This window comes from Biomphalaria glabrata, chromosome 13 (assembly GCF_947242115.1).
Source record: "Biomphalaria glabrata chromosome 13, xgBioGlab47.1, whole genome shotgun sequence".
NCBI lineage: Eukaryota > Metazoa > Mollusca > Gastropoda > Planorbidae > Biomphalaria > Biomphalaria glabrata.
In genome coordinates this window covers 13,022,324-13,048,122 of record NC_074723.1, presented here as the reverse complement: position 1 = coordinate 13,048,122, position 25,799 = coordinate 13,022,324, and the positions used below count along the sequence as shown (strand labels likewise).

The following is a 25,799-nucleotide window of genomic DNA, read 5'->3' as shown; positions in this document are numbered from 1 at the left end:
TTAAAATTTATAAAATTAAATTTGTTAGCCAGCTTCAAAATAACTCTCAGCTAATTAACCTACCCTCCTATTCTCCTAAAAAAAAGTCATAGAAAAAATGAATTTTTAAAAAGCTCAACTAAATGATCAACTAGTATACACCATAGCAGGCATAAAAACTGTTAAACTTAACTGTTTACATTTTTGTTTTGTAAGGCAGAATTCTGTAAGGTCTTTTTGTAAAAATGATTCAAATGTTGAATGGAACACTATCTTTCCTGTAGATATTTAAAATAATTTATTCAATGGCAATTTATTTGTTTCAGAGCATTTTCTAATCCTGATTTTCAACTGATCAATCAACTTATTTGCTTTTTAACTATAACTGGTCTTACCAAGTAGCACATAGGTTTGAAAGGTTCCACTTTTAGAAAACAAACTTATGTAGTTATGCAGATCTCTGTGTACACATCATCATAACCAGGCAGTAAAAATTAAAAAGATAACAAAGAATAATAGTAATAGTAATAATTTATTATACAAAAATATAACATGATTGACAACATTTATCAATACAGGCCGAACATTAAGATTGTTCAAATCTCAACACTCTCTGGATATGACTCCCACACATTAAGATTGTTCAGGTCTCAACACTCTCTGGATATGACTCCCACACATTAAGATTGTTCAGGTCTCAACACTCTCTGGATATGACTCCCACACATTAAGATTGTTCAAATCTCAACATTCTCTGGATATGACTCCCACACAGCACATTAAGATTGTTCAGGTCTCAACACTCTCTGAATGTGACTCCCAATGTCTTCATCCTAAAATTTAAAAAAATAAAATATCCGATTTCAGATCAAAATGTCATGCACATGACATCATAGACTAAAAGAGCACAGAAAGTGTTGCTATTAATATTATACAAAATAAAAACAGATCATGTAGAAACTTCCAAAATTAAAAAAAAAACTTTGCTAAGCATATAAAAGGGAAAACAAGGAATTGAGTTTGTCAGCTTAACTGTGACTAGTTTAAATATGTTCAGTTTTTTAAAAATACATACAATCAGAGAAACAACTGTTCCTGTTTGTAATAGACACTAGATTTAGGTTATGTCTTTATCAGCAGCATTACTGCGCCTTCAATTTCAAGCAAACAAGTTGCTCATTGTGAAATCTCATTTGAGTGTGATACAATATATAAACTAAAAAATTTGTATACAAACAATGCCCTAGTTCTAAAACATATCAGCGGAAAATCTATGATGCCATACAGGATGAAACAGGGTGGAGGACACACACTAACCATGAGTTATTTCAATTGTATGAAGACCCACTAATAGTGAACGAAATAAAAAAGAACAGACTACGTTTGGCAGGTCACCTGAAAGAATGTCAGATAACAGAGGAGCGAAAATCTATACAGGCAAAAACCAAAAGGCAGGTGACCCAAAGGCAGACCCTGAATGCGATGGATTGATGATGTGGAAGCAGATCTGCAACAGCTTGGGGTTAGGGCGTGGAGACAAAAGGCCCAGGAGAGATCTGAATGGAAGGATGTGTTGAATCAGGCCAGAGCCCTCCATGGGCTGTATCGCCACATGGATGGATGGATGGATGAAAGTTAATCTCTTTTTTTTTGGTGACCAAGATGGTGTGATGCAACCAAGCATAGTGTGATGTAACCAAGCATGGTGTGATGTAACCAAGCAAAGTGTGATGAAGCCAGAAAAACAAATAATTATCTCTACTCTCCCCAACAAATATATAACTGATCAGCAGTGTGGACTTGGAGACATTCTAATCATCTTAGCCCTTACCAAGAATTGAACTTAAGACCCTCAGTTTAATGGACAATCACTTTACCTATTTTCCACCACAACCCATATTTAAATATAAAAGTATAACACTCTTTTAAGGCAAAGTTTAATTGATATTAAGGTTATTTACTGAACTATTAGGAGGTGCGGTGGATGAGCAGTAAAGCACTTGGCTTTTGAACCAGAGGTCCTGGGTTTGAATCCTGGTGAAGAGTGGGATTTTTAATTTCGGGATCTTTGGGCACTTCTGAGTCCACCCAGCTTTAATGGCTAATGGCTCTAATTAGTTGGGGAAAAGTAAAGGCAGTTGGTCATTGTGCTGGCCACATGACACCCTCGTTAACAGTAGGCCACAGAAACAGATTACCATGACATCATCTGCCCTATAAACCACAAGGTTTGAAATGGAAACTTTTTTTTTACTTTACTGAACTATTATGTTGTCAGCTTACTAATCACATTCACTCTTTTAAACAAATGAGAGGCACCAATTGAAGATAGGTAGAATCAAGGACTTCTTAAGATTTCAAAATAACAAAAAAAAAAAGCTTGCTGTATTTAAACCTGAGATCGTCAATGAAATAACCAACCTGCTTAATATCCTATTGAAAACATCAAAGGACTAATAATAGGAGGCAAAAAAAGGTAATGCTTCAAGGATCAAAAGATTTATAATAATTATATCTTTTAATAACTACAGTACAAAAATAAGCTTAAAATTTTGTTTCTTTTAGATTGATATGGTGTCATTCAAGAACTGCTGAATTTATGAAATTTACCTGATGTGACCAGGATACCAAAATATTTTTACAATCATCTTCACCAGATACTTTAACAATAACAGAATCTCCAACATTGATGGACCCATCATTTGAAAACTGGACGGAACACTTAGGGAATTCTCTGAAAATGAGAACAGTTAGAAAACGATTTAGATACAGTACTATTAGTGAAACAGAAAAAAAACATTCATGTTAATGCTAAAACTGTACCATTACATTATGTTGCAGAATATAGTCTTGAGATGGAAAGTTTCTTGTTCCAAACTATTTAGCAGGACAATGTATTGAAAGAAATCAACTAATCACTTACCGCTGTAGTAGTCTGTATATTCTGTCTGTGGTGTTAGAAACACTGCCTTCCTCTTCTAAAGTGATGTCACATGTGAACCTTAACTCATACTCCTCCAGGCCAAGTTCCCTGAATGCAACTGATGGCTCAGTTAATTGCATTCTCTGTGAAATCAAACCATGACTTTCAATAAAGAGACCAAAGAATATGAATTCTCGGTTCCCGGTCATTTTATCCCCGGTCACTTCATCCCCGGTCATTTATCTTATCTTATCTTATATAATACAGACGTTACTTCAAAAAAGAAGATGATTACGTCCTACGCGTCATGCATTTAGTCATGCATATTAACCAATGACTTAAATTCTGCCAAGTCACTGGTTTTCCTGGCTAGCTCAGGCAACCCATTCCATGCCCTAATAGCACTAGGGAAGAAGGAGTATTTGTACAAATTTGTCCTAGCATATGGGACGAGGAATGTGCCTTTATCTTTGTGTCTTTCAGAGTATTTTATTAATTTTTGTTTTTGTATTTGAAGATTATTTCATCCCCTGGTCACTTCATCCCCCCGTCACTTAATCCCCGGTCATTTCATCCCCTGGTCACTTCATCCCTGGTCATTTCATCTCCTGATATTTTCATCATCAGATCATTTTTATCTAACAAATTGTAATTTAAAAAATCATGAAATGAGCAATATTTAAAGTATTCATTTTTTATTTAAATAATAAAATTGTAACACGTTAATGTTTAAAAGGAATTAAAGCAAAACTTTTACAGGCGACATGATATCACGAGGACGGGTGAACTCCGCCTTTATTAGAACAAAATAAAAACTTATTTCAAGGCTAAAAATGAAAGTGAAACATATTCGTACTTTCACCACAGCTTGGCTTTTGATGATAAGTTATCAGCGGCATGGTCATAATTATTGTAATCGCACTTCTATCACTCAAAAGATTTCCACTACTTTCACCACACCTTGGCCTTTGATGATAAGTTATCAGCAGCATGATCATAATTATTCTAATCGCACTTCTTTCTCTCAAATGATTTTTTACTACTTCCACCAAACCTTGGCCTTCGATCAGGATAATATTATGATATTACAACCCCCACATTCAATAGAAGCGCTTTAGCTAAGTACACACCCAGATTTACAATATACTATAAGATTTCTCATTAAGAAAACAAACTGAAAAATGTCAAAAAGCATTCTACATAATTATATTTATATATAAAATATTTAATTGGGGATGAAATGACCGGGGATGAAGTGACCGGGGGATGAAGTGACCAGGGGATGAAGTGACCAGGGGATGAAATGACCGGGGATGAAATGACCGGGGATGAAGTGACCAGGGATGAAGGGTTAGGAATTCTCATATTTCCTTATAATCAAGTCAAATCTTCAAAGCTATGTCTTTATGACTATGTTCTAAAAACAAGCAAAATAAGAAAAAAAAATACTTAAAAAAAAAAACAAAGCTTATATTAAGTGTATCAATTAGTTTGGATCAGACATGTAATTAAATTTCTAAAAAGCCTCAGACGACAATCTATAAAAAGGACTAATGCAGGTTATACCACCATTTCAGTCAAGTACTATTTCTTTCCCTTGTTTGAGATATCAAACAAAGTAATTTATTACCAATAGTTTATTAACTAACTAGCACATTTTTTTTATTGTTCTTTTGTTGTCAGGTAAAAGAAATAATTGTGCGAAATTTCAGCTTGATCCAAGAATGCGTGCCAGAGAAATAATATGTACAAACTTTTGACCAGACAGAGTAAGTTGATGTAAGCTTTGTAAAAACAAAGGGCTACTTACACTGCCCCTCATCTGTAAGGCACCATGTAGTATCTTTAAGTGTTTAGGGTCTGGTTCTTCAGATTCTATAAATTACAATATTGCATGATGAAAACAGTTAGTCAACAAAACTCAAGTGTAAGATAAATTTGAAACTAATTTTCTTGATCAAGAGGAAAACAACAACAAAAAATCTAATCACCATCAGCAGGAACAAGCTGCCTTTTCAACAGGTTCAGGGATGTATCTAGTGGAATATTGTGTTTGACTTTGATGACACTTGTTTCTCCATTTTCAGGCATGTAGCATTCAACTCCTACATTAAGAAAGAAAATAGTCACAATTAGAATTCACTGTTACAAAAAATAGTAAAAGATGTTCATACAAAGTAAATTATGTAAAATATCAAAAAGTAATCTTTAAAAATGTGGTAAATTTGTTTGTGTTTAAATTTAAGCAAAGCTCAAATATATTTTAAATACGAATTTTTAAGAAAAACAAATGGTGCTCCATAGTATGCAATATTTGTTATTTATTACTTATTAATGAAATGTAACAGATTGTGTGGAAACATAATAACTTGGTTTTTATTTTTTTATTTTAAACTTTGAGATAATATGATAAAAGTAGTTGAAAAGAGGTATAGACACCAGCAAGAGAAATTAAACCCAATGATCCATGCCAGTTTATTTGGTAGTATGCACATAGTTAGTGCACCTGTAATGTAAAAACAATAGATTACCAAATTCTTGTTTTATTTTATTTTTGAGAAACACCATTTTTTCTCCTTCTCCATGGACCAATAAGACATTCCTTGGTTCGCAGTGAGAAATCAGCTGCATGATGCCCTTGGCATCAGCATGGGCACTGAAAGACATGTACTCTACAGCCATTTTTACTTCTATCTGAAAAAAAAAAGAAAAGAAATAATTTACTTTTACACAATTTTTTAAAATTATTTTTGAAATAGTAACGCCAACAATGTCAAAAACTTTGAATTGAAAATATGAAAATATGACCATCTTATTGAATGCACTTATGTCAACATATCCTTCATGAATATAAGCATATGCATACAACATTTTGATTAAACAATTTTAAACAAGCAAAATATATATATATATATATTATTATATATAAAGCTTATCTAAGGGAAAAACTCCACATCTATAACTATATCTCTCAAAATGTAGAGGTTATTTCCCAGATTCAATATCAAACAAAATAATTAACAATAATTAATTGACTAATTAGTGAATCTTTTTATTGATTCAAGTTTAGTTAGGTACAATAAAAATCATTTTAAGTTTTAACTTGATCCAAGATTGAGTGTGTGAGAAATAATGTGTACAAACTTTTTACCAGACAGATAGAATGAATTGATATAAGCTTTGTAAAAATACTTCAAGAAATAAAATTTAAATTTAAAAAATAATCAGTTGAAAGTTCCAATGTTAAAGTCTTTTTTTTCTTAGACAACTTTTTATCATAAATAAAAATAGGTAAATACTATAAGCGATGATACTTGGTACATACATAAAGTGCATTTTGTTCATGAGTCTTTTGAAAACTAAATTACAATTATAAACTAATGGCCTCATTACTAGCAGGAAATAAATCAATCTTTAGCCTATAAGCTCTCAGCCTATAATAAAGATAAGAAATTATTAGTAAACCTTTGATGGACTTTTCAGTATTAAACATTGTAATTTTAGTTAAATAGTTCATTGAGGTAATATTTGTATTAATTTCTAAATAGTGCTATTCAAAAATATCTTTTCTTTGTTGATGTAAAAAGAAATATTAACAAATAAAACTATCAAGCCTTACTATTTGTTTATTTTCCATCTCTATCTTGCGTGCACCATTCAAAATTCTATGTCCTACAGTTCCAGCAACACAATACCCAGGCATGATTACCTAAAGCAAAATACATTTGTATTACTAAAATGGAACAAATTGAGAATATCTCATGAAATACTTTATTTTATCAAATATTAGACACACACTATTTTTTTTTTAATGAAGATTTAAAAAAAAAATTAAAGACACAAGTCTAAGCCATTTTTTTTTTCATTGCACAGGCCAATTCTTTACTTGCCCATACAGTAACATTTCCCACCATGTACAAGTATACATGCCTAACCAATAGTCAAAATAATGGCCCTGTTATCAGCATCATCATGGACAAAGAAAGAGGAAGAAGAAAAATGAAGAGCATGCTCTACACCACTAATTCAAGTGGTAAGAGAAATTGATTAAATTGCTGACCAAAAAAAAAAACAGTGACATAAGGAGCTGGCGAGTCTTGTATCATGTGGTGGAAGAAAAACAAGGCAGCCATATTCCAATGTGGGTTGATATGGAAGAAGTTCATGACACCAAAATGTGTGTAAATCCCCAGGGTTTTTCCAAAGAAATAGTACATGTAATGGCTGTTAATTTCATACAAAATGCTCTGAGTTGCTAGGTACTAAAACAATTTTCCACACTTTACTTAAGGCTGGAAAAGAATGGGTCGGAAGATTCATGTGTTGTATGGGACTCGAATTAAGAAGACATGAAAGGATGCCACACTAGAATTTCAGATCCTTCAAAAATATAAGTGGTGCCTAAATTCAGTAGAATATGGTAATTAGCAACAGCAATATGCATTGTAATGAAAGAATGAGTCAGCAGATCACATAAGAAGATTCAACTGCATCATAATAGATTATGTGATTGTAAATTGTAATTTATAAACAGTGCAAATGATACATCCAGTCATAAAAATATTAAAATTTAAGCACAATCTATATTTATAAATTATATATCAATACATAAAATTTTAAGAAACAAATGTACCAACCATATTATTTTCATTCGGTGCCCATCGTTTAAATATCTGTAATGACAGTCCAGCATGTAACATGCCAGGAGTAGCAAAAACAACCATTGGACCAGGATTTTCAATGTAGGCTCTGTCAAATGGCTTTTAAAAAAAACAACTTACAAGACTGAGATGAATAACATGATACTTAATTAACAACTAAGAGCTATGTTAAACCTAAGATGTAAAAAGCAGAACAATCTAAGGAACATATACAAATAGGGCAAGATTGCCTGGTGACCAAAATATTAATATTTAAAGACTCATGCACAAAGTCTTTTTTTATTGATACAGAATAATTAGAAAACACTGAAGATAAAGTTAAAAAAACATGAAACACTACAAAAACAAAAGCTTCAAACAAATATTGAACATCTTGTAGTCAAATTAATGAAGAGCTCAAACAAAAAAACAAATTCTAAAAGTTATTGATATAATCAAGCTCAGAAGATGCAGATAGGCGAGTCATGTATTTAGAATAGCTGCTATGAGATAGACACAACAAGCAGTTGAGAAAGAGAGAAAGACAGAAGAAAACAAGGAGATAAGTAATGAGAAAGTGAAGAAAGAAGTCCTTTTGTTGCAATAGCTAGAGAGATTGCAATGTTGCTCACTTGTTGATGCCCTGCGAGCCTTGAGAGCAAATAATAGAAATAGGATAAAAAATGAATCTATTTTTACCCATGGCTTTTAATCATGTAAATCAAATTCTCAATGTATCTTTTACCTTTATATGTTTAAACTCAAACATATTTCTTTGAACAAATGTCTTCTTTATTTTCTCACTGGTCCATGTGATATACAGCTTGTAATAATGATTGGCCTGGTAGGAGACACAAATCAAACATAATTCAATTACATTACATTAAATTACAACAAAAGTAAATTAAAAGACACATAGTTCAGAATGATTCTGAAACTATGTTAACATCGAAATTGCTATTACAAGAGTTATTAATAAAAGGTGCTGAGTAGATATTTGGCTGTTTTCAAAATGTGAAAAACAATTAGTTGATGTTCTGAAATCATTTCAGCACATTTATTTTTCTTATAAGTTTTTTTTTTTTTTGTTTTAACTTATAGAATATCAATGTATGCGCTAAACTGACCTTTTCTGTTAAACCAAGTGAGAAGTAAATTGGAACTTTGAGATTCATTCTATCCCAGTAAGATTCTAAGAGAATACACAGCTCCTGAGCTCTACCAAGAGCAAACACTGGAATCAAAACCTACAACAACAAAAAAAAAGAAAAACATTAAAAATACTTTCTTAAAAAGACAATAACTCCTTTAAACAGCTTATATAGCAATTGTTTTTCTTTTAATAACTAATGAATGTTAAATTAAAAAACAATGGAACATTTTCCCTACCCCTCTCTGCCTCCTTACCCCAGAGAAAGAATCCTGGTTAAGCGAATGTATAGGTCTACTACACAAAAGTTTTATCAAACTCTTGTATCGATACAGCCTTACATTTGGAAATTCCTCAACTTGATAGTCCTTTCAAAACGGATGTTAAATATAACATCATTCACCCTCCCTCCAAAAGATTGTGACTTGAATATTGTAAAAAATAATTTTGAGAACATTTGAGAACACTGGTTATGTAAAATTAAGAAATCATATAAATATAAACTTTTTTTTTACATGCAAAGTTGAATCATTAAAAATGAATGGTTTGACTATTAAAAAATGGTGACCGATGATTTCATCTTTGGCCACTTCATCCCCAGTCATTTTATCCTCAATTAATTTTTTTTTTCTAAAGTTACTGTGTAACTGTACTGATCATCATCATTAAACTCCATTTGAGTGAGGGCTAGAGAGGCTCAAATCCTCTCTTGCAAAAGCCCTGGACAGAAACCCTGCTGTATTGTGTAGTGCATGCATGTCACCATACAGGTCGAGAATTTTTGGTTTCCCAGACCTGTCGAGGCGGAGATCAGCAAGTCTGGGGCAGTCAAACAGAATATGAGGCATGGTTTCCTCTTCTTCCCCGCAGCGGGGGCACCGTGAATCGAAATTTGGCCATAGCCGTGAGAAATATAAGCCAACAGGACAGTGGCCTGTCCTGCACTGTGCTATAATAGCTTGCTCAGGCCTGGACAGCCTCCACCACTGGGAAAGTGTGGTCAGGGTGCCTCATGTGCTCCCATACTCCGCAGGCTTTTTGGGACTTGTCCCAGCACTCAAACAAACCACTTTTCCATTTCTGTTATTTTAATTATAGCCAGAGCATGGTGGAAACTTACAGCCTGTTCGGTGGGTGGAATTTGCCCTCCTTATCTTATCTTATCTTATATAATACAGACGTTACTTCAAAAAAGAAGATGATTACGTCCTACGTCCTTGGTGGGCCAAGGAGTCTGCAATAGTGTTGCCAGTCACACCTATGTGACTCGGTACCCACTGCATTATTACAGGGGTGCCATAGCGTTGCTTTATGCGGTGTGAAGCAATGATGACAGTGTTGATATTGGGGGGCCATGGTCCAGGGCTTTGCAAAGCCTGTAGTACAGGTTTTAAGTCAGTAACCACAACAATCTATGTTGCCCTCAAATGTCCCTCGCCGAGTTGAGAGTCAATGACTTTTAAGGCTTCACAGACTGCCATGACCTCCGAATCAAAACTGCAAACACTAGCACATGGTCCAAAGATTTTGACTGAGTCAGAGCCAAGAAAGTCAATGTAAGCTCCATAGCCTGCTCTATCAGTATATGCAAAAATGGCACTGGGCTTGAAGGTCATTGAAGATCATTAGATGAACGACTTAGCTTAGTGGTATTAGGGTCTATTAGTTTCAAGCATATTTCTGGGGTCGTTGGGCGACACCATGGTGGAAGGGGATGAAAGCATTGAATGTTTTTGTTGGTGGAGAGCCCAGCTTTATCAGATAGCATGATGCATAAAAGACTGCATGTGGATAGTCTTCTGCTTCTCCAAACATCCACTAGTTTTCTAGCTGGGAAGTATTCATCAAGCCTTTTATACTGCTCAAAGTAAGTCAGTACTGACTTTTCCCTCCTGTACTGATAGAGTGTTGACTTTAAGTAGTCATTTAATCTAATACATAAATATGTTTATTTAGAATGTTTGATGATATTTTTGACAGTTATTATAGTGTTTATAGTGTTCCCTCGTCTCTCTTCATTCTTTTTGAGAAATATAATAATATATGTCAATAAGTTGATATATTGAAATGCGGGTTTTGTATCTATTAAATGCATATTGCATAAGTGTTTTGTATCTATTAAATGCATATTGCATAAGTAATTATCAATGGCCAAGGTATGGTGGTTTTGAGAGATAGAAAAACTATTAGAATACTTATGATCATGTCACTGATAACTCATCTCCTGACAGCCAATTTTTCACTTTATCTTTATTTGTCAATAGTTCCTTTTTACCTAGATATACAGTTTTATTTCTTCAAATAAACGCTGACTTCCACCCTTCTCTGTAGCCAATTCATATCACCTATTTGTGCTTTGTTTTAATCCCCCTTATAACATTAAAGTTATAAATTGTGGTACTGAAAAACGTCCAAGGAAGAAATATGCAACACTGGCCAAGAAATTACAGACAATGTACAACAACACCAATTAATGGATCATCCTCTGTACCTTTTACAATCAATATTCTATCTATCTTATAGATTTTGATTAACACGCAAAAATAATTTTTCCATTAACTCTATATCTATAGATGATACATTTTTATTTTTTATTTTTTTTATGAAATTAAATTCTATTTGTATTTAATGTGTCACTTTTTGTCACAAAAAAAAAATATTTATGAAATATTGTTAATTTCATACTTTTTACAATTATTATTGTAAATGACCAGGGATGAAGTGACCGAAGATGAAGGACAGGGAACTGTTAAAAACATATAATGATACAAGAGTAAATAACAATAACAAAAGTAGCTAACTAACATCACTGAAATAAAATTTGTATTCCCAAACAATCAAAAAAGAATAGTGTTGATCAATCAGTAGTACTCTTTAAGCAGACTATTAATATTTGAGATAAATATCTACTTTTAAACTTTTCACAACAAAAGATTTATTGTTCCATTGTTAATTATCAATAACAGCAGATTAATCATTATCTACATGTCATTTGGTGTCCCTACATGTTACAAACACATACAAATGTAAAAAAAAAAATGTAAAAAAAATAAAAATAAAGTATAATGTTGTTTTCACCTTTCCACCTTTCTCCACACAACAGTGGACTTTCTTTAAAAAATCTCTTTCTCTACAGCGCTTAGAGTCCCTGATGGTTGTTGCGTATGTTGATTCTGTGATTAGCAAATCTGGTCGACACTTATCAATCCAAGCTGCACCTAAATGTCTGTCTGGAGTCATATTGTAGTCACCCTGTTTAATTCAAATTATTATCACATTAAGTTGTTTAGAATTGAAAGAGGTTTTACAAATGTAATATTTTAGCACAAGAAACTCTCTTTAAAAGCTTATAAAAACTGTCAATTAGCTCTAGAACTAAGCAATAAACTGTACAATTCATTACATGCAATTGATATGAGTAATGATAATGGTTCTCTTTAAGATTTAGCTATCTCTGTTACATTAAGATAGCCTGTGACAATAAGGTTAGAACTAGAGCAATGTCAGGTACCCAAATGTCAAAAAAAAACTATTTTTAACATTTTAAAAAAAGTTCCCTGTACAGACCTTGTGGTCTATAAGGCCGATGATGTACTGGTCACCTGTTTTCAACATTTACTTTAGCAAAATTGATGACCTGTAAAAACTTCTCTTTATATGATGCACATAAGAATGAGTATATAAGGATAAGCAATGAATATTTCATTGAGAAAGTACTTTAGTAAGCACAGTACTTACAGTGTAGACAACAGAGCTCTGTCCAACTCTAATCTGAAACATGGCTGCTCCCAACACATGACCAGCATAATAGGCTTTGATTTCCAAGTCATCATCAACCTAAGTAACAAGTTACACAGACACAAACAAAATCATAGGACATTTAGAAAATAAATGTTTTTAAAAAGATCCTAGTGTTGTGATGTCAAAGTGTTTTTGGAAAATGAAAACCAAAGCAATGAAACAAACCTGAATAACTTGATGGAGATTTACTGTGATGACTTTCTTCATGCAAGTTTTAATCATCTCGGATGTGAAGAAATTTACTTCTCCTTTCCTTTCAACTGTGATCTTGCGATAGTCTTCCTGAGGTAGCACACACATTATATACCAAATTAAAGTTTCAGTGAAAAGCACTAAGAGAAATGTGTAGGACAAATACAGAGTTAGTGGCACTTTTCCATTACAAAACTTGAGTTGTTTTTTTTTACTTCAAATCGTCTTATAATTAGCCCAGATATTAGCATTAAAACAATAAAATATGTATCTGGAGTCTGTTTAATAATGATTATCAACCATAAAAACTCTTACTTGATATTTTTTAATAATACTATTTTAAACCCTTACCAATAAAAAGATTTTTTTACTACTTATGTTCACTACCATCATTATTCAAGCTATTCTATGCCTACATTAGATATTACTAGTACAATAGAGGTCTACAATGACAAACGAAAATGAGTATTTTCTGTGGTTAAAATGTATACTTTGATAAACTATTCAAAGAGTATCAGTAACATATAAAAGATCTTTAAACGCGTACCTTAATATAACCTTTATTCTTTATGAATGCAAACATTTGAACAAACATCACTTTTATTTTTGTTTATACTTTAAAAAATTGAATAAAGAGTTCACAATATGTTAAGTCTATTTGTTTGAGCAAGATAAAATATAATCCACAGCCTTTTTCAGGCTCATGGGAGTTTATCTTTAGACTAGTTATTTATATTAAAAACTCTACAAATCTTTGAGAGGGAGAAATAAAAAAAAATCTATTTTGCTTTTCCTATTTTAAAAAAATAGATAACATTCGGGGAAGCTAAATTTGTATTCTACAGCTTAGGTCCAAATTATTGTGAATTTTTCACATTTTAACAACTTCTATGTAAATTAATACATTTTGTTTAAATAAATACATTAATACAGTGTTAAAGTAAACTTATGTCTTGGTAAAAGTTTGACAGTTCCGCCTCTAAGCCATACCATCAAAAGCAAAATAAAACAAGGATGTGTTTTGGCTCCACACTATTCAGAATCTTCTTTTCAGTGGTACTCACCAGCACTTTTAAATCCCTGGAAGATGGAGTATATATATACAGTAGGTCCGATGGAAAGCTATTTAACCTGGCATGCCTTAAACCCAAAACGAAGAGACAGCGTATCTTGATTAGGGAACTGCTGTTCGCCGATGAGGCGGCACTCATATCTCACTCACAAGAATGATTTCAGAGGCTTGTGAATGCTCTGGCAGCTGCTTGTCAAGAGTTTAGCCTTACACTAAGCCTCTCCAAGACCAAAATCCTGGCACAAGATGTCGCAGAAATATCAGCGATACATATTAGAAATCACACACTTACAGTGGTGCAGGAATTCACATACTTGGGAACAACAATAGCCAGCAACCTAGATTTAGACACTGAGCTGACAAAAAAAGAATAGGAAAGGCTTCTGCAGCAATAGCAAAACTCTCCAAGTGCGAGTGGGAAAATACCAAATTGACTACGGCAACCAAAATGCTAGTCAACAATGCCTGCATTCTAAGCACACTTCTTTAAGGCAGTGAGAGCTGGGAAACTTACATGCATCAAGAACACAGATTATCTAGCTTCCACTTACGCTGCCTGTGACGCATTATGTGCATCTCCTGGAGGGATCATGTCTCCAAGGACATTCTGAAACGGGCCAATATGCAAAGCATCTTCTTACACAGAGAAGACTACACTGGCATGGTCATGTCACTTGCATGCCAGATGGAAGAATCCCTAAAGACATATTATACGCTGAGATTGCAGAGAGAGTCAGACCAAAGGGACACCCAAAACTACCTACAGAGATGACATGAGAACCACGGGCATCAAACAAAGTATGTGGGAGGAGATAGCCCAAGACCGGACAGCATGGAGAGACAGTACATGCTGGTACGAACTTCACCGAGTGCAAAAGAAACAAAACTGCATCAGTCAAGAGAAAGAAGAAGAAAGCTGCCCTGTCAACTAGCCTTAAGTCAGATGCATGAAATGTGGCAAACTCTGCAGCTCCTGAATCAGCTTTATCAGTCACACCAGATTCTGGGCCGTCTCAAGACGAAACCAAAGCTATTGACTTCCTTGGGTGCATCCACTGTCTTCTGAGACATAAGGAGCCATATATATGTCTTGGTACTATTCACTGAGACATAGTTAAGTTGTTAAAATGGAATTACTTGCAGGCATCAAAAAGGAAAAGCATGCAGCAATAAAATAAAATGCTGGACCTAAATCATACCCATTCCATATACTTTATGCGATATAATTTTATCTTTCAACTATTAAAACTGTCATGGAGTCAACCTAATAGTTATGATAAACTTTTTTTTCCAAAGAAAAAAGAATTTAAAAATTGGATTCTATTACTTTAATTTTCTTACTTTTTAGGAGTAAAATGTATTTTAAAAACAAAATGATTAGCATAGCACAGTGAGCAAACAAAAATGCATTACAAAATGACTCATGTTTTGATCCCCATAACTATGGCTGAAAAGGGGAGAGGTGGGAGACTATAAAATCAGCAATTTTATGAGCAGCAGTAGAAACTGCTTGAAGAACAGGTGGTATAGATAAGAAAGACTGAGAATGATAAGAAAGCACTAAAGAGTGTGACATGAAATGGTATGGTCAAAGTAAGGTGAAGAAATGGTTTGAGGGGCTACAATAATTGGCTGCTAAAATGGGGAAGAAAAAGAAGAATAATGTGCGAAAAAAGGATTTGGTGACACTAATGAAAGTGTGTGAAGTGTTTAAAAAAAGATCATTTATCTTTTAAAAGTTTCCAAAATGTTCAAATTTTGAGCTAAACAATACTAAACAATGAAAAACTAGTTGTGTATGTCACACTCCAGTGAGTCATGCTTGTCAGCACACAAAACAAATGACCAGTAGTAGTCAGTATTATAAGTTCACATTGATTATGCAGGGGAAAGTTATGTAGAATTTTCTAGACAACAATTGATTTGCCTAAACTAGATATAGGGTCAAAAAAAGGAAGTTGAAATTTCCACTAATGTTGAAAACTATCTAGAAAGATCATTTTACACTATTATGTAAATGTAAAACTAGCCATCAAAAGGGGGCAGTACCTAGACATCAGTAACTGTTCCATGTGGATTATTAAAATGTGCTTCTACACTATTGGATTATATTTTGTAAGCCTGTATCTTTAATGTCTTTTATTTCAACTCCGCTATTCAAGTTTTATTTTTTTCATTCAAGGATTATTTATTTTATTCATCTGAAATTGAAGAGAAATATATTCATCACATTGTTTCTTTAGTGAATCCTAGTAGTGTGTTCTATTTATTTATATGCACATCTAAATCTGTGTGTGTCATAAGCTTTTGGAGACAATACAAAGCAGCTCTCCTCAAAATACACTGTGACAATGTATATTCATTTTCATTTTTTATGGAATAAGCTTTCTAGGATTAATAGGATTAATAGGATTAGCTTAATAGGCTTTCTAGGAGTCATCTTTCACTCAGAATACTTCAGTAAAGCTGTTATTATGTGAATGAAATAAATCCATTTTTTTTTAAGAAGTTCAAAGGTTAGCTCACAGAAAATCTGGAGATATCCACTTTTCTTAATATAGGTCAGTAAATTTACTTTTGTTTTTTTTGTTTATTTAGAAATATTTAAAGAATTCTAGCAGATATGAGACTTTTAAGAGTTAAGAGTTCTAATGATTTTTTTAATAGAAAGAACTACATTCACATATGTACATTTTGAAAATGTTTCTTTCAAGTGATGATGTGCCTTTTTTAAAACCTTTTTTTTCTTTTAACAGACTAATTAATACTGAATGGTTAAACTTACCAAAAGAATAGGACAAATAGCTTTAGTAGGGTGTGTCATATACACAGGTCCATCATAGCCCACCATTTCTGTCATATAGGGCAGTGCGCCACAGTGGTCCAAGTGAAAATGGCTATAGTAAGATTAATAAGTAATAAGTCTTTCTCGCGAAAAAAAAAAAAGAAAAATAACAGTTTAAATGTACAATTTTTAAACCTCTTTCTCTATTTTTTGAAAATGTTCTTGTCATAATAAGTATTGCTAGCCGATAATATTAATTTTAAAAAATGTATAAGCTAGTAACAATGTAGTCATTACAAATTAAAATAAAATGTATCAAATGTGCATTTTGATCATCACACAGGATTAAAAACCTAGAGTAGTAGAATTGATAGATTTATATGCTTGCAGAAATATTTCTTACAATACTGAATATAATACTATAATGACCAAAAAAATATATTCAACATGATTTTAAAAACAAAATGAGGTGAGAGTTATGTGAAGGTTTGTGGGTTCAAGTACTACTAAAAACAACAGGATTTTTTTTTTAAAAAAGGAAAGTTCCCCTTTCAGACCTTGTGATCTACAGGGCAGATGATGTAAAGCCACTAAAGGTCATGTTTCTGTGCCCCACGGTTAATTATCTTAGTGAGGACAGTAAAAGACAAAAAAAGTTATCCAAATTGCCTTAAAACAGGCAAACATAGTATCTACCCTCTTTTAAACAATGTCTCAAAGAACTATTCAATAACAATGGAAAAAGTAACTTCATAATATATATGATGATATATATATATATATAATGATATATAATAATAATAATCTTTATTGTCCGTAAGGAAATTTGTCTTACAATTTGTGCATTATACCAAACAAAACATTGTAACTATAAAAAAAAAATGTACATTCACACCAGACTCACTCATAATTTACATGTGAAAAGTTTAGATCAAATTGTTTCTATTTAATGATTGGATTGCCAGGGGAACAAAAGAGTGTTTTGTCTGTTTGTCTTTGCTACCGGTGTCTTGTAACTCTTTTTGAGATGGTAAAATCACAAAATCCTGACTCAAAGGGTGATTTTTTATTTTTAGAATCTTTTTAGCTTTTTTATGGATGTTTGTCTCAAACAGCTGCCCAAATGGGGTTTGTTTTTTGCCAATGACTTTACCAGCAGTATTCAGGATTCTATGGAGTTTATTTTTATTTTTAATGCTCAGATTGCCATACCATATATCTATATATATGAAGACAATTTTACAATGAATTTCAACTTTACTTGAACAAATAAAAGTTTCCAGTAAATCTAAAAAAAATAAGTACTGCACTCACCTGATAATAACACAGTTTATTTTTTCTGTTAGCCGCCCTTCCCGGGCAATGTATGTGAAGTCTGGAAAACGTCTCTAAAAAAATTAATTAATTAATTAATTATAGTCTGCAAATTTTGAAAAGTTCTTCTGGGAATAGAGAAGAAATGAAAAACTATTTAACAATAACTAAAAGTTTTGAAAATAGGAAAAAAAAAATTAACCATCATGAATCCTAAAAACTTAAGACTTAACCTTGTTGATGTCCAAGAGCTGAGCCGAAGGCTCTTCGAGCTCTTAGTTTGAAAAAAAAACCTGTTTGGACGCCAAACAGTAAAAAAAAAAAAACCTGTGAGAACACAGTTCTGTTTGAGAGAGACCAGAGTCAATGCCTATATAAAACATTGCTGTTTCCAATGCCTTTGGCCCCCCGACGCAAGCTTGGCTGCACATGGCCGAAGGCCATTTTCCTTCGTTGTACCAAGCTAACTGTGCGGGATGCGCCATTTATGTAACGGTCCCTTTGAGGAACAGCGCATGGATGTGGGACGTGTTTGTGGGGACTTTTTTACAACCCCGCCCGTACAATGGGTGGACTCTCGTCTATTCGTGGGCATCCCCACAAAGACTTAACCTGAATTAGTATTAGACATAAGATGCATTACTATTGGATATTGAACAATTAGTATCCTGGTAATATATCCATCCATCCCAGTGGCGCTACAGCCCATGGAGGGCTCTGGCCTGCTTTAACACATCCTTCCATTCAGATCTCTCCTGGGCCTTTCGTCTCCACGCCCTAACCCCAAGCTGCTTCCTTTTCCAGGCCTAGGTCGTTTTCCGTTGAGATCTGTCCGGGTTTTCTTGTGTGTATTAGCTTTCGTAACAGTATTTTTTATATGACAGAGTTGTTAGCCCTGTGCATAACCATCTGGGGGGCTGCCCCTTTCAGCTCTCTGGATAGCTGCCTTTATTTTCGGGTAAGGTGCCCTAGCCTTTGTGGATCCCTCCACTTCCTGCAAGGCAGCAGGTTTGATTTTGGTCCACCCCGGGTATTTTATTTCCCCGGTACCCACCATATCTGGAGGGCATTCCCCTATCCGCCACCTGGGGAGGCACTCGATGGGAGATCAAAAACTCCACACGAGAGTATCCTGGTAAAGGTCAATATTATTATATAGAATTTAAGGTATTCTAGTGTCCACCCAACTATGATGGGTACAACACAACTGTGGGAGAAAGGTTGATCAGTAGTTGTGTTGGCCACAATACAACTTGACTATAGGATAAGTGCAGCATGCTAAGATAAATAAATACTTACATCATCATTGTATCCCATGTGCATCCCACAATCCAACATAATATTTTTGCCACCCAGGCTGATAAGAATACAGCTACGACCAACATCTAAAAAGAATTAACACAGAAAATAATCCTAAAAATGATTATCAGTTTTCACATTCAACTATTTATTAAATGGTGTAAATGTTCACAATCACTGGCTTTTTTCATAGAAGAAATAATATACAATTCCTATGATAAACTTAAAATTTGCTATTTAGTATTTCATTGAGCTAAAATAGCTAGTAATGTTCAATGTTGTGGTGCAAAAAAAGTTCTAAATACTTGTTTACGTTGGGGTAACATCTTGAGAATGTGTTCACAACATTGATTTAGTGTGTTATTGTCTAAGTATCTTTGGTCAGTTCATGTGTCAAGCTAGCTTAATCAAGACATGTTTTAGGTTTCTCTGCAGTGATACTTTAATTCTTATCACAAATGTATAAAATAAAATATTTAATTACACACTATAAACATAAAACTGTAATTTAATATTTAGCTAAGATAGTGTTTTGAAAAAACAATAATTACCTTGGCCAGCACCTGAAACATTCAGTTAAAGAAAATTAAAATTGTGTATATATTAAGTAGCCTGGCTTTAACTCTTTCTCTCCTAATTGACGATACCAGCGTTGATTCCACCAGAATGTGGTAAATAATTAAGGAGAGAAAGAGTTAAGTAAATTGGTAAATTGCTAATGAGTAGGCTATGTTATACCATGAAAGTTGAAATAAATAGAGAGAAAGAAAAATATCTAGTAGATGTATAAAGTATGGCTTATGGCATATCAGAAATATACTATATGCCTAACAACTTTTCTTTCTCAGGAAGCTAACAAAATTTAAAATTGCTTAAATATTTAACTTTTTTAAACAGCAACCATTAGTAGTCTGATTTACCTTTACAATCACCAGCTGGTATGGTAATACTTCACTGGTACAGAGACATCCACTTAATCTAATTAAAAAATCAATCTATATCACTTCAAAATAACAGCTACTAGATCTATCCCATGAACATGAAGAACTTTTTCCCAATTTATAACACAACAAATTCTTAAAGACAATTTGCACCCATTAAGTTATTAACTAGTCATACTGTCTATAGTCTATTATTTATCTATAGCCATTCACTTTTACTGTCATTTACTAGAATCTATAAATATTATATAGATAATAGAGTAATTTATGCTATTCAAACACCTGTGGGCCAAAATTTCAAAGTTTGACTTTGACAGTGCATTATTTGATAATGGTTTGACATAGAAAAGAAAATAAAGTATAATTAAAATTTTCTTTAGTTTAAGGAGAATAAGGATGACTACTTATATTTGTACCCCTAACCTATATTTATTATTATATTTAAGGTCAAAGAGGCCATGTGTCTTCATTTAATCGAAACAATTTTTTTCACACTTATTCAATGTATCAAGCTCACTCCAAAGATTTGCCCATTTATTCTCTATAAAAAAAAACAACAAACAAACAAATATATTATAAGATCATTAGCATTGATGTCCAAAACTGGCTATATGAAATAAATTTTGGTAAGAAAATCATAATTTAATTCAAACACCCTATTATTTTTATTTTTTTTATGGAATCAAAAAACTTGACTTATAAATCAGCTCCAAAAACAGAATAGATATTTCCGGGCTCATTAACATAGACATAGCATGGTAACAGAGGAAAAAAAAAAACCTGATTTACAAATTTGAAAGATAAAAAGACAGCTATATGAAAGGATATTGGGTCAGAATCATTGGAAAATGGACAAGCACATTATACAGCGTACTAGTTTCATACTAAATGTCAACATAAAGATGTAATGACCACAAAAACAGTGAGTGTTAAAATAAACTACTCTATTATCTATATTTATATCGTACTATATTAATATAATATGAGTATATTAATATAATAAACACTTCACTATGTCTATAGTACTAATAGTAGACTATACTAAACTGTCTATACTAGACTATACTTATACACTACAGAGCAGCGTGCTGGTTTCATATTACTTATTTATATTACATATCAAAATAAAAAATTAATGGCCACAAAAACAGTGAGTTGTACGGATTCATGTTATGTCCAGAAATAAATAAATAAATTACTCTAGATCTATCTTTTTTTCTTTTAGTTTTAAGTTTAGCCTTATTACTTTTAGTCTTTTATTACTTTTAAAAGTAAAACTGTATTTTTTAATTTATAAATTAAGATTTAAGTGATAGATCTAAGTGTAATTGTAATAAAAGTAAAACTAAAAGTGTTAACTAAATCAAATGTCTAAAATTGTAAAATGACTAGAGTAACTTACGTATATCGAACAAGTTAAGCTCATTCGCCGACATTTTTTATGTTTGAATTTGTGTATCTCCGTAAAAATAGACCTAGAAAAAAACTGATTGTATCTGTGAACTCCTCATCCATTTTTCTTAAAAAGTAGACATGTTTTATTCTATTACTATTCATAGTTAAACTTATATTTGATGTTAAAGTGGGTCAGGTTGATGATTTCAAAAGCTTAAATTATCGAACACTTTTTTACCTTTATCTTATCTTATCGAACATATTAAGAACTTATCGAACACACAAGAAGTATGGTGTTTTAAAAGTGTTATAATCTTAAAATTTTGTGAAAAGTATGGTGTTTCAAAAGTGTTATAATCTATATTTTTTTTTTATTTATATCATTTTCTTTTTAGGCCATGTCAAGACAGACAGATTTTAGTCATTTTCACATGGTCCACATCGAAGGAATCTAACACTGATCAGCTCTGCTTAGAAACTGAAGGTGCTAAGCCCAGTAACGCATTACCGTAGTACTTATTTAGGTCTAAGCTATTTTGAGACATATATAATAAGGCCATTAACAAATTAAATCCAGATATTATTTATTTGAGTGAGAGCCTAATAATATTTGGTAGCCAATAGATAATCCCGCCCTCCCCAAGTCATTGAACGACACAACAGTTTACTTGGACCGACTTGGTTGACCTAAAAACAAAACATACGGTACGCGGCCCTACGTAACTAGCCGCCGATCTAGCACGCTCAGTGTATGTAACAGCCCAAAAGTCAGTGCTAGATATTTTTCGATCTGGGCGGGGAAGGGGGGGGTGCTGAAAAGCTATGGTAGCTTGCGAGCTGTGTTACCTATAGATGTAGATAGATCCGCCCTCCCTAAACCACCTGGTTGACCAAAAAAAAAAAAACACCGTATTTTAGAGCATGCTTAGTATTTGTCACACACACACAAACAACTTATCTATATATCTATCACGCCTAGTGTTTGTGACCTAATTAGCGGCTTGACCGTAGGTACTTGAATGATGGCTCCTCCCCCTTTCCCCTCAACATTGTTCTTACTACAACTTCAACAATGTTTTGGGGCTGTGTTGGTGGCCTGGTTTACACCTGTGTGTTGGGCTATCACTGACCTTTTTTTTTGTTGTGTGTTAGTCTGATGGCTGCATTTGGATTGAGTCTTGAAATTTACGTTGTTACTTTGCACTGAAAAAGTGTGAATGTTGGACAGTGGAATTGCGTAAGAAGAAAGCGCGGGTAAGGGGGTGTAGGCATAATAAGAGAGTGGTTAAATGTGTTATTGTTATTATTTTGAGTATTTGTGATGTTTCAAAGGAGTGTCTTTGTAGCGCATTATCATACTTTATGGTATATGGTACTTTATATAAAAATTTTTTTTAGACCCTGCGCCACACATCTAGATCGAGAAGCACAACTGACTATGTATTTGAGGCTGACGTCACATTTTAATGGTCGATCAATTATTGATGATCTCTTGATACAGTGTCTTGACTATTTCTCTCCCCCCCCCCTTTTTTTTACCTACCAAAGACATTTTTATTTCAAAATACCATATCTACATTCTATACCTCCCCCTTAGCCCTTTCGTTTTATTAATATCTCTTCACATCAAGCACATGCGCTAGGTAATGGTTTTTATCACATAATTCAGAAGTAAATAGAATGGGGCATCTGAAAAAAAACACAATTGGATATATTCTAAATTCATTGTTCCTGTGTTATATTCTATGCCCATTGTTCCTATGGCAACACAACGATGATAATAACATCAAACTATATGTGTCATAAAATCAAGCTTTTAAAATGGGTACAATTAGTGCATATCGATGTAAATCTATTTACTTAGAAAAATATAGCACATTTACGGTAAACCACAAATAGCTGATACAAATTGTAACACATGGGTAATTTATATATGTACTTTGCATTGCATTATTTTAAAAAATAACAATTAAAAAATATATAATTTAAATATTTTGTCTTCTTTGGGTTATATCCCTTTGATGTTTATTTTTAACATTAAAATGGCGTTCGATATCTTACGAAGCTGAGATTGCTTATATAAAAACAGATATTATCGAACACCCCATTTTTAAGCTTCAATTTTCATGTTTAGGTAGCAAAGGACACTTTAAAGAAAATAGTTGCAAATATTTCTCAGCCTAATTAGAAGCGTATTAATTATATAGGTTTTGTTGAGCTGAAGCATCATTGGCATTAAAAAATACCCTTAACCCGAGACTCACTTCACTCTTCCCAAGAGGTCAAAAAAAGTGAAATTTTTATACCAATATTACCAATGCACTTTGAATATAAGTAAAAAAATTATCCTCGGCACTGAAAATGAAACTAAATATAACTTAACTATAAAGAAATGGACGATGCACAATAGCGGTTGCATAGGAATGGACTAGTTTCGTCATTATCATCGAAATAAAGGATAATTTTAAAAAATACAATGGGGTGTTCGATAAGTACCTTAAAACGAAGGTGTTCGATAGATGTAAGTTACTCTAGAGTCACTACTAACTAGTTTACTAGAGACACTGTCACACTAGTGACTAGTAGTGAGTGACTAGTGACTAGAGTCTAAAACTCTACACAACTCACCTAAGGGGGTCACTTTAATATCTGACATAGATGATGATGATCTAGATCTATTTACTGAAAAAGCTAGACTAGATCTTGATAGTCTATTTTAAATTCTACTACTGCCCAAGTCCAAGATGGTCTAGAAATGTACATCAACATACATTCAATGATTCATTAAATTAGAATGATCAGTCTTCCCCAATATTTACTTGTATTGGCATTTGCTTCGTTAAAGACCTTGTAATCCAGCTTTTTAAAATCCTAAAATCCATGATGAAATTAGACATTCGCATATTATATAATTGCTAAAATTTTTATTATTAATTTCTAAAATGTTCCTGTTTTGGGTGTAAAAAAAAATCTACACGCCGGTGGCATTGAAAAAAAATCATGCCGGATTTATTTATTTTATTTATCATTGGCCTCTTTCAGTCGTAGAACGACTATGGTTCATCTCAGAGCACACTTCCTCGTGGAGTCCTATTTTGGAGAGACACTCCCGTCCACAGATAGCGCAGGTTAAGGTGGCTTTTGCTTCGGTGGTAGAGGAGCTGGCCGTTTTTCGGATTGTGCGTTTTTCTTCCTGGGCTGAGACCCATGTACTTTCACTGTCCATAGCTTTCTTGGTCACTGTCTCTCTCCACCTGTTGCGGTCTAGAGCTATGTATTCCCAATTGTCAGTATTGATGTTCACTGATTTGAGGTCACGTTTTATTACATCTATGTAACGGAGGTGGGGGCGACCAGTTTTTCTTGTGCCAGTCGCGAGTTGACCATAGAGGATGACTTTCGGGATGCGCTTGTCCTCCATCCGGCGAACATGTCCAAGCCAGCGCAAACGGCGTTGTCTGAGGGCTGTAAAGATGCTGGGAATACCTGATCGCGCAAGAATCTCAGTATTGCACACTTTTTCTTTCCATGTGACATTCAAGATCCTACGGAGACATCTCAGTTCAGTTTTCTCTCTTGCTTTGCGTAGGTGATCCATGATTCACTGCCATACAGCAGTGTAGGCCTACTCATAACGCATGCCTTGTAGACTTCCATTTTGGTCACCGTAGTTAGCTTATGGTTTTCCCAAACTCTTGGTCTGAGTCAATACTACTATATAAATAGTAGTAATTTATACTATTTATACTACTATTATTCATTTATACTATGATTACTTCAGGCTACTTGTATATTTTGCAACACTGTTGTCCACAGGGGGTCTACATAAATTCTCTTTATGTCGTCTGTGCCTGTCTTCGGCAAGGGCTTTTCTTTGGGCCTCAAATGTGTGTCACGCGACCTTCTGAAGGAATATGAATAAACTATTCAAGAGGAACATGAAGTGTTAGTACCACTCTTCATTGACATTACATTGTAAATGTGCTAGTCACAATCAATGAAATCGGCCTACATTTTCAACTTCACATAGGCCTATCCCTTATATAGTCTGTTGAACCGTTATTGGTGCACAACGGGTGATCTGTAGACCGCCTTTCTTCTTTTTTTTTTTTTTTTGTTTCTTGGATAGAATTTATTTCAATGACAAGCCTGTCCATTCTTTTATGTTAATAATAATAATAATAATCTTTATTGTCCGTATGGAAATTTGTCTTACAGTTTGTGCATTACACCAAACAAAAAACATTATAATTATAATCTTATCTTATCTTATATAATACAGACTTTACTTCAAAAAAGAAGACGATT

At 33.3% G+C, this 25,799-nt stretch overlaps 1 protein-coding gene across 1 annotated transcript; it reads right to left on the bottom strand.

Annotated features, from left to right (window-relative positions):
• Window positions 1–492: 492 nt before the first annotated feature.
• On the bottom strand, window positions 493–24,148 carry LOC106063009 (integrator complex subunit 11-like). Its single transcript, XM_056008002.1, has 18 exons — window positions 24,120–24,148; window positions 19,707–19,718; window positions 19,156–19,241; window positions 17,857–17,930; window positions 16,543–16,654; window positions 12,659–12,775; window positions 12,431–12,529; window positions 11,771–11,944; window positions 8,670–8,789; window positions 8,288–8,383; window positions 7,540–7,662; window positions 6,522–6,611; window positions 5,434–5,596; window positions 4,894–5,007; window positions 4,713–4,777; window positions 2,903–3,045; window positions 2,590–2,713; window positions 493–812 (listed from the first exon to the last, which is right to left on the bottom strand). Exons 1-18 carry the CDS (start codon window positions 24,145–24,147, stop codon window positions 759–761), a joined length of 1,794 nt encoding a protein of 597 aa, XP_055863977.1. The 5' UTR covers window position 24,148; the 3' UTR covers window positions 493–758.
• Window positions 24,149–25,799: the final 1,651 nt, after the last annotated feature.

Excerpts from the sequence above, each read along its gene's own strand:
- LOC106063009 (XM_056008002.1), bottom strand. The coding sequence starts at position 24,147 with ATGTCAGATATTAAAGTGACCCCCTTAG. Across the intron at positions 8,790-11,770 it reads GTGTGGAGAAAGGTGGAAAG|GTTTTGATTCCAGTGTTTGC; the intron begins GTGAAAACAACA and ends TTGTTGTTGTAG. Across the intron at positions 2,714-2,902 it reads ATATACAGACTACTACAGCG|AGAATTCCCTAAGTGTTCCG; the intron begins GTAAGTGATTAG and ends TCTCATTTTCAG.